Genomic DNA, 13255 nt, shown 5'->3' with positions numbered 1-13255 from the left:
GTAGTAATAAAATTAACGGTAACAATTTTCTTGCACCAGATGCGCATTTCGACAATATATGTCTCTTCAGTATAATTGTCTGTACTTATTAAGCCAAGGTTCCGAAGAGTTGGGTCATTTCCTGATCTCAGGTTATACAAGTTATAAAATATGTGCCTCTTTTGGGAAAAATAGGCCACTTCACAGTAAGTTCGGCCATATTGAATGTATGTTATTTTTTTTATAAAGAGGTGGAAATAGTAAGAGATTCTGGGTCATCTATATATATTACATTATGTTTCCAAGCATCTGCTCTGTTTAAATGATGTTTTCTATATTTTTTAGACCAATTTTACCTTCATTATGAAAATCTGCCACTTTTCAATATGGCCGAACTAACTGTTAAGGGGTGTATTCTAATCAACATAAATGTGAATTTGTATTCCTTTTTTGCAATAAACGTCCCACTCGAAAGAGGGAGAAAATTTGAAAATTGGTTAATTCGCTAGTAGGTATATATGTTTCAATGTCCATTTCAGATAGATCCTCAGATATTTTGCTGACTAGATCAGCATAGCACAAAAAAATGTAACAACAATTTACAAAAAATAAATCTTACGTTTTTTGATTGAGTTAAGCCTGTCAATTGATATCTTATAGTGTGTTTTTCTATGTTGTGATGTTAAGCTATTTTTTCAGAAAAAAAGAGAGAAGGTTTGGTACCATTAAAACGTTTAATCCCGCTGCAAATGTGTGCACCTGTCCTAACTCAGAAATCTGATGTACAGTAGTTGTCGTTTGTTTATGTAATTTATACGTGTTTCTCGTTTTTCGTTTTTTTTATATAGATTAGACCGGTGGTTTTCTCGTTAGAACGGTTTTACACTAGTAATTTGGGGGCCCTTTATAGCTTGTTATTCGGTGTGAGCCAAGGCTCCGTGTTAAAGGCCGTACATTGACCTATAATGGTTTACCTTTTTACATTGTTATTTGGATGGAGAGTTGTCTCATTGACACTCACACCACATCTTCCTATATCTATATATGTCACGATATCTCAATAGCATGGGTTCGAATCCCGGTGGAGGAAGAACAAAAAATTTGCGAAAGCAAATTTTCAGATCTTTTATTGTTGTGTTGATGTTTACACGAGTTGTATATACAGAATGTACACAGCCATGTGTCACCAGCACTGCTGGTGATCCGATTGATAAATCTGGATAAATCAGAGTTGTCACTGGTTCAGACGTACTTAAAACTATAATTATTTCTGTGACTGTATCTTACATTAATTTGTAGGTTCCTTTACTTTAGATAATTTAGCTGATCTGTCAAAGTAACATCTTCATGCCTTATTTAAGGCTTATTTATCATGTACTGTAGTACGACGCTAGATTAAAACTGACAACCGGCCACCGAAAGCTTCATTTTTAAGAAGCCCTGACCTTGAAGTCATAAAACTTTCGAGTCATTTTTTTTGGTGCTCAGACTCCAAAATCAACCAATCAAAATGCTGGATTTCATGCTTCGACATTGATTTTTGTGCTCTGAGCACTGAGCAAAGTTTTATGATTTCAAACCCATGTGGTCGTGTGGTCTAGCGCGCCGGTTACAGTGTAGGCGATTTGGTTTAGCTAGCTATGAAACCAGGTTTAATCAATCATTTTCTACGTAAGAAAATGTCTGTACCAAGTCAAATATATAACAGTTGCTTTCCATTCGTTAGAGCTTTTGATTATGTATTTTTATAAAAAAGTAAAATCACAAAAATACTGAATTCAGAGGAAAATCAAATGACAAAACACATCAAAAACGAATGGACAAGAACTGTCACATTCCTGACTTGGTACAGGCATTTTCAAAAGTAGAAAATGGTGGATTAAACCTGGTTTTGTAGCGCTAAACCTCTCACTTTGTTGACAGTCTCATCAAATTCCGTTATATTTCCAATGATGCGTTAACTAAACAGACATAATAAATAAAATAGTCAAAATATGGGTACAGCAGTCATGATCGTGAAACAATGTTAAAAGGTTTTCCGTTTTGGATTTCCCTTGGAGTTCGGTAATTTTGTTATTTTACTTTTTATCCGTTACGCTTTGAAGGTACCATTATTTTTGTTATTTAATTGAAATGAACACGTTTAATATTATTTTTTTTCATTAACAACATGGTTCTGTACGACATTCATTTGACTTCTAAAGAAGCATTTAAATGCTCTTTTTATCACTTTTGTCTCTGCTTGTTTACCTGTCATGTAATGATTCTAAAATACATTATTATTTTAAATGATTTTTGACATATGTTCATTATTATGCATTTGGATTCATCTTGACCACTCATTTACTTGCGGTGCACCATATTCAAATTATGAATCCTTAATGGGATTTACTTAATATCACAAATGAACAGAGGAGAAATGTATGATCTTGCCCACAAAATTTTCTTAAACCGATTCTAAAGACTCTGTTATAATTTTGTTCAGTCTTCCCAAACAAATAAAACATGCATATTTATCGGCAATTTGTACATTTTCTTTTTGATCTTACTGCCTAATATTTTTAAGATCATGATCAGGAATTGATACTCGAAAATATTAGGCAATATGAATCGGTACAGCAAAGTCGCGTGTTCATGTCCATCCGCATCAATTTATCTATTAAAAGCAAGCGACTTCAACACTTCATTCACACAACCGAACAACTAACACAACGTTTTGTACGTGTAAAAGTAGTTAACTATCTATCCTATTCTTAATTAAAAAAAAACAGTAAAGACAAATTGCCGATAAAGAGAATAATGACATTTTGTTTTTTGATTCGACTTGATCAACTTAAAATATCAGCTTGCCCTAGCGTGTTCCCTTGATATTATTGCCGATAAAGTTGGTATCAAAACAAAAAATCAATTATTCTTATTTAGCATCATTTCCTTGTATCCTCTCATCATGATACTGTTCATTGTTGATTTAAACAACACAAACGAAAATTATAACTTATTAATTATAATTGTAATCGCAAACTGTAAACTTGGTATGGGAATGCTGTATGGATAATTTACTTGGAAACATAACATATACTACAACGACACTTATGAAAGAAGAAATCTTTAATAATCATATTCTATAATGTCTTTCTATTATTTTTGTGACTGTATCTTACATTAATTTGTAGGATCCTTTACTATATTGTATATATCTATTCCTCATTTTAATTGAAAGCCTTTTTGAAAGAATTTTATTACATTCATTAAAAGGAAAGTACACATGCACAAAAACCAAATTTAATGATATAAAGACATGAACCGGTTTTTTTTTTATATATATATATATATCAATGACAAACCTAATCATGATGTCGTGACTTGTAGTTGTCAAAAGTAATAAGAAACTGTCCGAACATGAAGAAGGATATAAATTTTGCAAATGATTTGGAAATAAGGGTCAAAATATGTGCGATTATGTGCATGTTCTTAGTCTGGAGCTGCAGTAGTGATCGATTTGTGTCGCATTTTTATGGGTTTTTCCGTTGACTTTTGTGTTGTTTGTTACTCTTCAATAATTTCCATTTAGTATATTGAATTCACAACTTAAATATCGTTAAAAAACACTCTGATTCGTCAAACAAATAGGTAACTGAAACTGAAATAAACATGATCCTTGGTTTCTTTATTGTCAACCTATTGTTACGATTCGAGGACGTTTTTATTACAAAAGACAATCGGCATTTATATGACAAAACAATGTGCCAATATGTTTGCCGACTGATTCCTTCATTTTTTATTAGTTTCTCAAGAAATATGAAAAGAAGTAGGTATTTATCTTCTACTTCACTTTCCATTATTTAGATGATGTCCACTAATTAAATAATTCAAAGTTTGGTGACTATGTTGACTGCATCTTCAGTTTGGATCATATTTAACCTGTCTTAAAAATGTGTCAGGGACTTTCAAGACAAATTGGCTCCTAGAACAGTCTCTAACAGGAGTAGTTCTAACCTGCTACATATGTGGAAGTTTTAACTTTTAACAGATTTGGAAGTTATATAACCTTTAGTAATTTTGGAAGTTCTATTCTATAACAGTTTTTAAAGTTATAACCCTAGAATATTTTTGAACACCTCTACCATAGAACAGTTTTAAACAGTTCTACCTTACAACTGATTCTGACATTTCTACAAAAGAACAGTTTTGGACTGTTCAAGCTTAGAAATGATTCTGAAATTTCTACCCAAGAACGGATTCTGATAGCTCTACCATAACAGAGGTCCAGACAGTTCTATCTTTAGAACATTTTGGGCAGCTTTATCAATTATTCATTCTTTTAAATTATTTTCTGTCTTTATCTTTTTATTTCGTAATTGTGTGCCACTAGTGGAGCATGAACTGAAGTTACCAATCCGAAGATCCAGATATCATCTGCGGTTTTATGTGGGGTTACTGTTGCTCAATTTTTCATTTTCTGTGTAGTGTTTCGCAGTTATTTTTTTTTTTTTTTTTTTTGTCGATGGTTTAAATTTTGTCTGTTTTAATCTATTAGACTTGTGATCTGCTATCATTTTTTCCTTTTCCATTACACTTTTTTTATCATTTTTTGCATATGATATATATGTATACACATAACGTTAGAGTGAAAGAAAAAGCCGATAAACATGAATGTATTATTGGTATGGAACTTTAGTGTGTAAATTTATAACGAAAACTAAATCATTTGTGCAAGACTTTTGGTGATATTCCAATACTATTCTCAGTTACTCCAAAAAAAAAAAAAAAATGCCAACACAAATATAGCTCTAAGAGTTAATTAGTAGTCTATATTAAAACTATAAGATGTGTGCACAAAACGTGTACTAAAAGCTTAACTATAAAAGGCGATTGTTGATGAACCATTGTTTCTTACAAATAAATGAGCATTACAATAATTCAAAAGTTAAAGTGAGAGTATTGATGTGGTATACAGAATTATAGGGTATTGGAATTGACACTATCGGAATCTAGTAAATAATTGATTATATAAAATCAAAAGAACAAGAATTCAAAATTTCTGAAAACATCAAATGCTTTATTTTCTAAGTCATCTTCAACTTAATACAAATCGCCTTCGATAAGTCGTTAACAGTTGATCAACACATCTTTGTGCATGTACACTCGCTTCCTTTTGGATTGATGACAGTTACCCATGGACAGCATACACATACATATGCAAGCGGCGATGTAATGTGTACATTGTCACAATCTGTGAAAACCCTGTTTCCCTTTACCAATGCGACCCTAAAATTAGAAAAATCTCATAAACGAAGGTAATATATTTACAATTAAGATTACCAATAGAATTGTGTTCTATTAATAACAAATGCGAGATTTATTGATTGATTAATTGATTGGTTGGTTGGTGTTTAACGCCACTTATAACCCTATTATGCTATTTCGTGGCGGTCAGTTTTTATTAGTGGAGTAAACCGGAGTACCCGGAGAGACCAACCGCCCCTTCAGTATGAAAACTGACAATACTAGTAAATAATGATTGGGTAACTGCTCCGTGCAGGATTCGAACTCACAATCTCAGTATTGATTGGCCAGACATACAGTAGTTCGACTACTCAGATCACTTGGACACCGAGGCCTCAACAAACTCGAAAGTATGAAACTTAGTTAAACTATATTGATAATATCGAATCAGTTGTATTGCAAAGCGTAATTTGATTAATGATATAAAATTAAAAAAGAGACATTTTCAGTGTTTTGCAATTTGTTTGAGTGAAAATAGAAAAACATTTCTAATGATGAAAGATATGAAATCTTGCTAAATGATAAGATGTTATAACGGAACTTTTTAATTGAAAGAGATGAGATTCTTAAAGAATTGATTAATAGTATTCAAAATCTTTGGCCAACCGAATGATTCATTAAATGCACACCAGAGAGTTTCATTTTCATGATTCGTTGTTTAGAATATAACAAATTAAGAAGCTGTTATAGTAACAGCAGACTGATTTTTTAACATTTATTTGTGGCCTGACATTTTCAATATCACAAAGAACATAATTGTTGAACGGTAAAAGTGACAATCATCAACATTGACTTGACCTCCATTTTGTCATCAGGAACAATATATTTGAATTTGAAATGCCTTCCGGGATCGAAACAGGAAATGTTAAACGCATCCCCCATCCACATGTTGAAAACTAAGGATAATAATACTTACTCTTTACATATCTTAAGATAGTTACATGATCTTCCGGAATCAACACCGTAAACTCTTTTTGGATTTTGTCCGTCGCAACCATTGTTCAGTGTTTGCAATTGCCTTTTGAACCGTCTTCCTGAAATCAGAATAGACATTTGTAAACTGACATAATTGATAGAAAATAGTTGATATTAGTTATGAAATTTAATGACTAATGGTGAATCTAATATGAACGTGGTTGTAAGCCAAACTTATCGCGATGACTTGAATAAGTACTGTTTTCAAGATATATATTTAAATATATGTATATAAACAAGTTTAAATTGAAAACTACGTTCAAGCCTATGATTGCGTTGGATAAAAACTGCGATTTTTATACGTGTGCATGTAAAACAAATTTCGTTGTAGAAGGGTCTTAATACATCACAAACAACACTTTCCAAAAGTCCAAAAAAGTGAAAAAGTATATTCAAACAAAACGCATTTGACTAACAGGTCGAAGAACTGATGTTCTTTAACCCTGCTGACTGGCATTGGCGATTTCCAAATAAAATTGATCACAAGATGTAACAAAATGGATCTTAATATAAATTTAATACTAAACAGTAACAATAAACTTGTGGCCAAGATGTTATGCCACAAACATGAGGTGTCAATACTTTTATGTACACCAGATCCGGATTTCGACAATAAATGTCTCTTCAGTGATGTTAGAGATCGAAACGGTATTTGGAAGGTCATATAATTTATCCTCAATTTTAGACAGACTCTTGAATTTTAAGAGTCAATTTAGGATGAACGGATCATATAAACCGGAAGAAAAATATGATACAAGCCCAAACGAAAAAATATAAACAAGTCTAAATTGAAAACTACGTTCAAACCTATGATTGTGTTGGATAAAAACCGCAATTTCTATACGTGTGCATGTAAACCAAATTTCGTTGTAGAAGGGTCTAAATACAGCACAAACAACATTTTCCAAAAGACCAACAAAGTGAAAAAGTATATTCAAACAAATTGCATTTGACTAACAGGTCGAAAAACTGATGTTCTTTTACCCTGCTGACTGGCATTGGCGATTGCCAAATAAAATTGATCACAAGATGTAACAAAATGATTCTTAATATCAATTTAATACTAAACAGTAAACAAAAACTTGTGGCCAAGATGTTATGCCACAAACATGAGGTGTCAATACTTTTATGTACACTAGATCCGGATTTCGACAATAAATATCTTCAGTGATCTTAGGGATCGAAACGGTATTTGGAAGGCCATATAATGTACCCTCAATTTTAGACAGACTCTTGAATTTTAAGAGTCAATATAGGATGAACGGATCATACAAACCGGAGGGAAAATATGATACAAGCCCAAACGAAAAAATATAAACAAGTCTAAATTGAAAACTACGTATATATATTTGTGTGGTTTGGTTCTATAATGTTTAACGTATTAATAAAACTATTTGAGATAGACCACATTAATATTCAATATTTATATCATTATATTGATATCTTTATTTAATTGTATCAGTTATATATTGACATAAACTTACCAGAAGAACTAGCTATGTTGAGTACTTCAGCGTCACTGGGTATGTTCTTTTCAATGTAAAGAGGATATTCAAAGCTTTCATAAAATGTCCTCAAGTCCTCTCCCAGTTCAACAGTGTTAACTACTTCTTCGCCATCAACATAATACATCTCCTTTATCACTGTTGCATTTGTGCGTGATATGCTGTTCGTGCCTTTGTTCTGCAACACAAAGCTCTAAATTGTTTAGAAGTGAACGTGCATGATAATAATTCGTCAAAATAAATGTTGTTTATTTATGTGTCATTTGGTCGTCTCTAGTGGAGAGTTGGTTCATTGGCAATCATACCACATCTTATTTTCATTTAATCAACGTAATACATATACCATGTAATATGGAATTTTGTTGTTTGTTGATTCCTCTGAAAACATGTACTGCGAAAGTATTAGTCAATGCTTTACAAAATAATAGAAGGTACAAAAAGCGTAATAAATCGTCGCAGAAGGACATAAAACACAATCCACAAAGATCGTGTCATAAAAGCTTAAACAATACCAATGGTAGATATTGACCTCCAACATTTAACTGCATTTTATTGATTGAGGCTGCATGTATTCTGAAGCATAACATAATTTTGCCTTTTATTTGACGAAAATTATCTTGTACAATGATTCTTGTAAAATTTAACACTATTCGCAAACAGAAAGTGACTGCATATCAGATGAAAACACGCTACAAGTCTTAATTATCAAGAATTTAGTGCAAACCAAATATGAAATCTCTCTTCCATACAAGCCGAGAAACTTTAAAGAAAAGTTTATTTGTATGTAGAACTGTATGTATGTATGTATGTATGTACTGGTAAATTCCTCCGTTATCAGAAGAACCCCTCGAGAGCTGGTAGGATCAAGTGAAATCCGCGTACACTTCATATTTGTCTTAATAGAGATGTGTCACTACCGTTTTTACAACAATATTTTAAACGACAATCCAAACCTCAACACAAAGGGAGTACTAGGGCACCGGGAAGTCTGGTAATATTGTGGAGGAAAGCCGAAGAATTTGGAGAGAACCACCGGGACACTCTGCGGAAACAGACAAACCGGAGGGATAGATTTTATCAGAAGATTTATCTCCATGTCAAAGTTGGGGGCACTTTTGATCTACCAGGATCCTAAAGTAACCATTCTAGTTGAAACTAGGTCTGGGTACCTTTTTCAATGAATGTTGTTAAAATTTGAACTATCGGAAAAAAGAAGTGCCTGCACGGCAGATCTAAAACTTTCTCACGCGCTGTAACTGATCGATATCATTGGACAAATTAAATACCAAATATAAAATTATTCCCTTGCATACAAGCCAAGAAAAATTATAACCAAAAGTGACTGCACAGTAGATATAAAAATGATTACATAGTACGATAACTCATCATCAAGCTGCAGACCAAGTATATAATTATTCCCTTCAATAGAAGCTAAGAAAAACTCGCTGAAAGTGTTCTACACAAGATCTTATGGATGGGCGGACGGACGGACAAACAAACAGACAGATGGACATATTTGAGCGGTTACTAGACCCACTAGCCATTAGCGACGCAGGAAAGAATTTTATCAAAACTATGATGTTTCAGAAATATGAGCCATTATTGCTCCATTAGGGACACTCATCATGTTACTTTCCTTTTAAAAAGTATTATAAGTCTGTCAAAAGGCTTCTCAAATATTGAAACATTTCAATATTCGTTATGCTCAATGTTTCGTTTTCTTCGTAATGTTATACATACCCAGCTGTGTACATATGACTCTGTAACTTTACCAGCATCAGATGAAGTCTTTCTATCAATATCCCGCAGTCTACATTGACGTAAAGATGGAAGACATCTGATTTGCTTTCCCTATAAATAACACATTTTGTTAGCCTTTTATGTTCATATATTAAATAAAACAACAGTCATTCTTATCTGGTTACGTTTTAAATGTTTGAAACTAGACCCGTTTAGTCCTTCTTAATATTTCAAGTTTTTTTTAACACATTTTATATGGTCAATCCGGTTCTGCCAAGCTAATTGTCATTCAGTACTAACACAATTTACATAAAACATAAACTAGTATAAATATATATATAAATTTAATGCTATTTAACGAACTTTTCCTTTGATCCTACTGACTGACAATTTCCTTCCTCGTCACAGTAGAGTGATATGACAAATTATCGCTAGAAAACTAAGTGTGCACGTCAATAAAATTAACAACACTGTTACTAGATAGAATAGCGATAAACAGATTGTCATTGGTCATCTCAACTCAATAATTTTTCTTATTTTCTCCGTAATTGCTCATGCGAGAAAAACAATCTTGTTTAGATGACCAACGATAATCTATAAATATTAGAACTAAAATAGAAGATGCCGGAAGCAATTTTGAATTCGAACGTCTTAAAATATGGCATTGCATATATGTGATGTATAATGATAATCTACCCGAAATCCATCCAATTCTTTGTCAACCTAAACTGTCTTCACAGTTTGTGTTACATCCTTCGCCATGATGAGCAACTCACTGATTCAGGCACAAGTAGCTTTTGGCATATATAGATTCAAATATACTTTAAAAAGTCGTTCTATGATCTTACCCGAATTGATACATGTATGTAAACTACTGCAATAAGCTATTTCATTTTTGATAAACAACCGTACTTTATAATCTATACAATAAACTTGTCGTAGAAATATTCATTTCTTAAAACACAGTTTAGATTTCAGAACAGGAACTAAACCTTATAAATATATTATTAGTATCCTTTTTCGTCATCTTGAATAGACGTGGTTGATTTTTTTCTCCAATTAACAATATGCCATTGAATGCGTCGATATATGTGATATCGCTGACCGCCATGCATACCAAACAAGTTCGCATATTTGCCCATTTGTTGTTTGGCAATATGTTTGACCTAGTTTGATTACAAACCTTTTGAAAATCTTGCATAAGGTATGATTCGAGAACATCGTTGTGTGCTGGAGTATGGATTTTAACTATATTCTTTCCTAGATTGGTTTCTATATTTTCAACAAATCTAGCCTTCCCTTCCCTAATCTGGTAATCAAATTTCTGGAATTAAAAACAAATTAACTATAAATGATCTTTCTAATATAACATATTTTGATTGGGGTCATCATTAAATTAACATTCTTGAATATTTTCATTTAGATTTGAAGGTTTAAATCAAAATGTCAATGTGTTAAATTTAAGCACAACAAACTTAAGGATCCAAAGTTAAATTTTTCATATGAATAACTCAGTATAAAATACAAATTATTAGTATTATTACTTTCAATAACATAAGTTTGTAGAAATGCGTCGTAATAAACAAAATACGTACCAAATCGAATGCTGTAACAAATGACACTAAAATCACACATATCTGTAGTCTTAACATTGTTACGATCTGTGCAATCTTTTATTAGCAATACTCTGGAAAAAAGAACGAATATTAGAAGCGGCAACAAAAGCTTCTATTATTTATATATGTATATATATATATGATAAAAGTGATACAATGTGTAGAAAATATTTTCATGTCTAAATAACTATAACTGCCAACTTGTTTTCGTACTCAGATTGTTAAAAGCAAAATCTATACAGGACCTTCAAAAGACATAAAGATAGAAAAAAATACCTTACAAAGCTATTTAGTTTGATGTTCGTGGTATTTGATGATATTCTGACACTAAATATCCTACATTTCAATGAGTGCTTACGCATCAAGTTATTGAGTGATTAAAAATTAAGGATTAGTACCAGAATAGAAGATGTACTTCATATTGTGATGTTTTCCTAGATAGTGACATATATTGACGACTTAAAACTAATTCTATGACAAAGGTTATGATTTCAACTTTCCAATTATCAATTTCTCATATCTCAACCGAAATATACCTCTCTGCTACATTGCATATCGTATGACATTTACATATGTCAGTTAAAATACGTTTATACACATATACCGACTTGATTAACAAGGGTGAGTTCCTTACATTAATACTAATACAACCGAGGAAAAAGAACGAAATAGACAGAACACAATTGTTACAGACACCAGCACGAACAAGGTTCAATTATGCAATTTCCCTAAGGTTGCTATTCCTTCGGTCAATGCTTATTGCTTAAATAATTTTGACTGTTCTGTTCAAACGAATTTAGTTCTCATGTTTTCAAACAGTTTATGCATTTGACGTCTAAAGCGAATCTTATAAGAGCTATTGTATAAACATGTTTGGTGCGAACTTAAGATAGACAGTAACCAGCAATGCAACATACCAAAGACACATATAGTCAGCACACAGTTGTCAAAAATATACAGTATATTCAACTGTCTATTCAAAATCAAAAAAATCTTTGTTATAATTATTTCTTACTTTACAAATATATATAAACTGCGTTTTTACCATTAGTTTTTCTCAGTCTTAATTGTCGGTTTTTGTGTGTATAATTTCTATTTAAAAGTCGAATTCCATGCGCAAAAATAAAATAAAAAATAGTGTTTAGCATGTTTTAATCTTATATCGACCTTACTTTTCTATAAGTTCGAGAGAAACATTTCACTGTAATAATTTAAGTCACTTACCTTAATGATTTGTCAGGTTTCTGATACCAAATTTGGGTCTGCAACTGAATTTATAGTAAATGACAGTATCCCACATAAGTGGTAGCTTAATTTTTCTCAGAAATAATGTCAAGAGTTTTCTGAAAAAAGCAATTGGACGGTTTCGGTAAAAAAAACCCAGGTTATTTCTCATTTGAATATAATAACGTCATTAGAAAAGGAAGCTGATGTATATGTTTTGTTTGGAGTACTAAGTATACATATCCTTGATGAACACTACTTACTTTTACTTTTCGGATACAATTTTCAGCTGGGTTTCCGAAAACAATTACTATAAGAGCAATCCTTAAGAATATTAAATTCACGATAAAAATCATTTGCTGCAATAAACGTTTTCAATAAATACATTCACTACAAATTTTGAAAATCTGTAAAAGGCCTGCAATCTGTTCATTAGCTTTCATCTATTCTATATATATCATTTTGTTGTTGATTTACAAACTATTTAATTTGCACTTTTCTCAACAATGTTTTATTGGTTAAACTTTTTACTTCTATCAATTACATTTTAAGAGAAACGGGAGAGGGAACTTGACTCAAACTTTTAGTCTTTGTTGGACCATTTCTATTGTCACATGCTCGACTCCGGTTTTGGCGTTCGTCGTCTTTTGGATCGTTTTATAAAGATTTTGTGACAATTTAAAGCAAGCAAAAATCATTATAATCATACCCAGGGTATCTGTTTAAGTAAAAACACGTCATCGAGACCAACATGACACAGAAATTAGCAACTATAGGCCATACGGCAGTCAACAATGAACAAAGCCCATAACGCATAGTCAGCTATAAAAGGCCCCAAAATGATAATATAAAAAAATTCAAACGAGAAAACCAACGGCCTTATTTATATAAACAAATGAACGAAAAACAAATATGTAACACATAAATAAA

General features: G+C 32.0%; 1 protein-coding gene across 1 annotated transcript; it reads right to left on the bottom strand.

Annotated features, from left to right (window-relative positions):
- Window positions 1–5017: 5017 nt before the first annotated feature.
- Window positions 5018–12461, bottom strand: LOC139512750 (uncharacterized). The gene is made up of 7 exons (XM_071300622.1): window positions 12326–12461; window positions 11081–11172; window positions 10669–10809; window positions 9486–9596; window positions 7725–7923; window positions 6182–6299; window positions 5018–5247 (listed from the first exon to the last, which is right to left on the bottom strand). The coding sequence occupies exons 2-7, from the start codon at window positions 11135–11137 to the stop codon at window positions 5100–5102; spliced, it is 774 nt and encodes a 257-aa protein (XP_071156723.1). The 5' UTR covers window positions 11138–11172; window positions 12326–12461; the 3' UTR covers window positions 5018–5099.
- Window positions 12462–13255: the final 794 nt, after the last annotated feature.

The sequence above is a fragment of the Mytilus edulis genome, chromosome 2 (genome assembly GCF_963676685.1).
Source record: "Mytilus edulis chromosome 2, xbMytEdul2.2, whole genome shotgun sequence".
Classification (NCBI taxonomy): Eukaryota; Metazoa; Mollusca; class Bivalvia; order Mytilida; family Mytilidae; genus Mytilus; species Mytilus edulis.
This window is presented reverse-complemented; position numbering and strand designations above follow the sequence as displayed.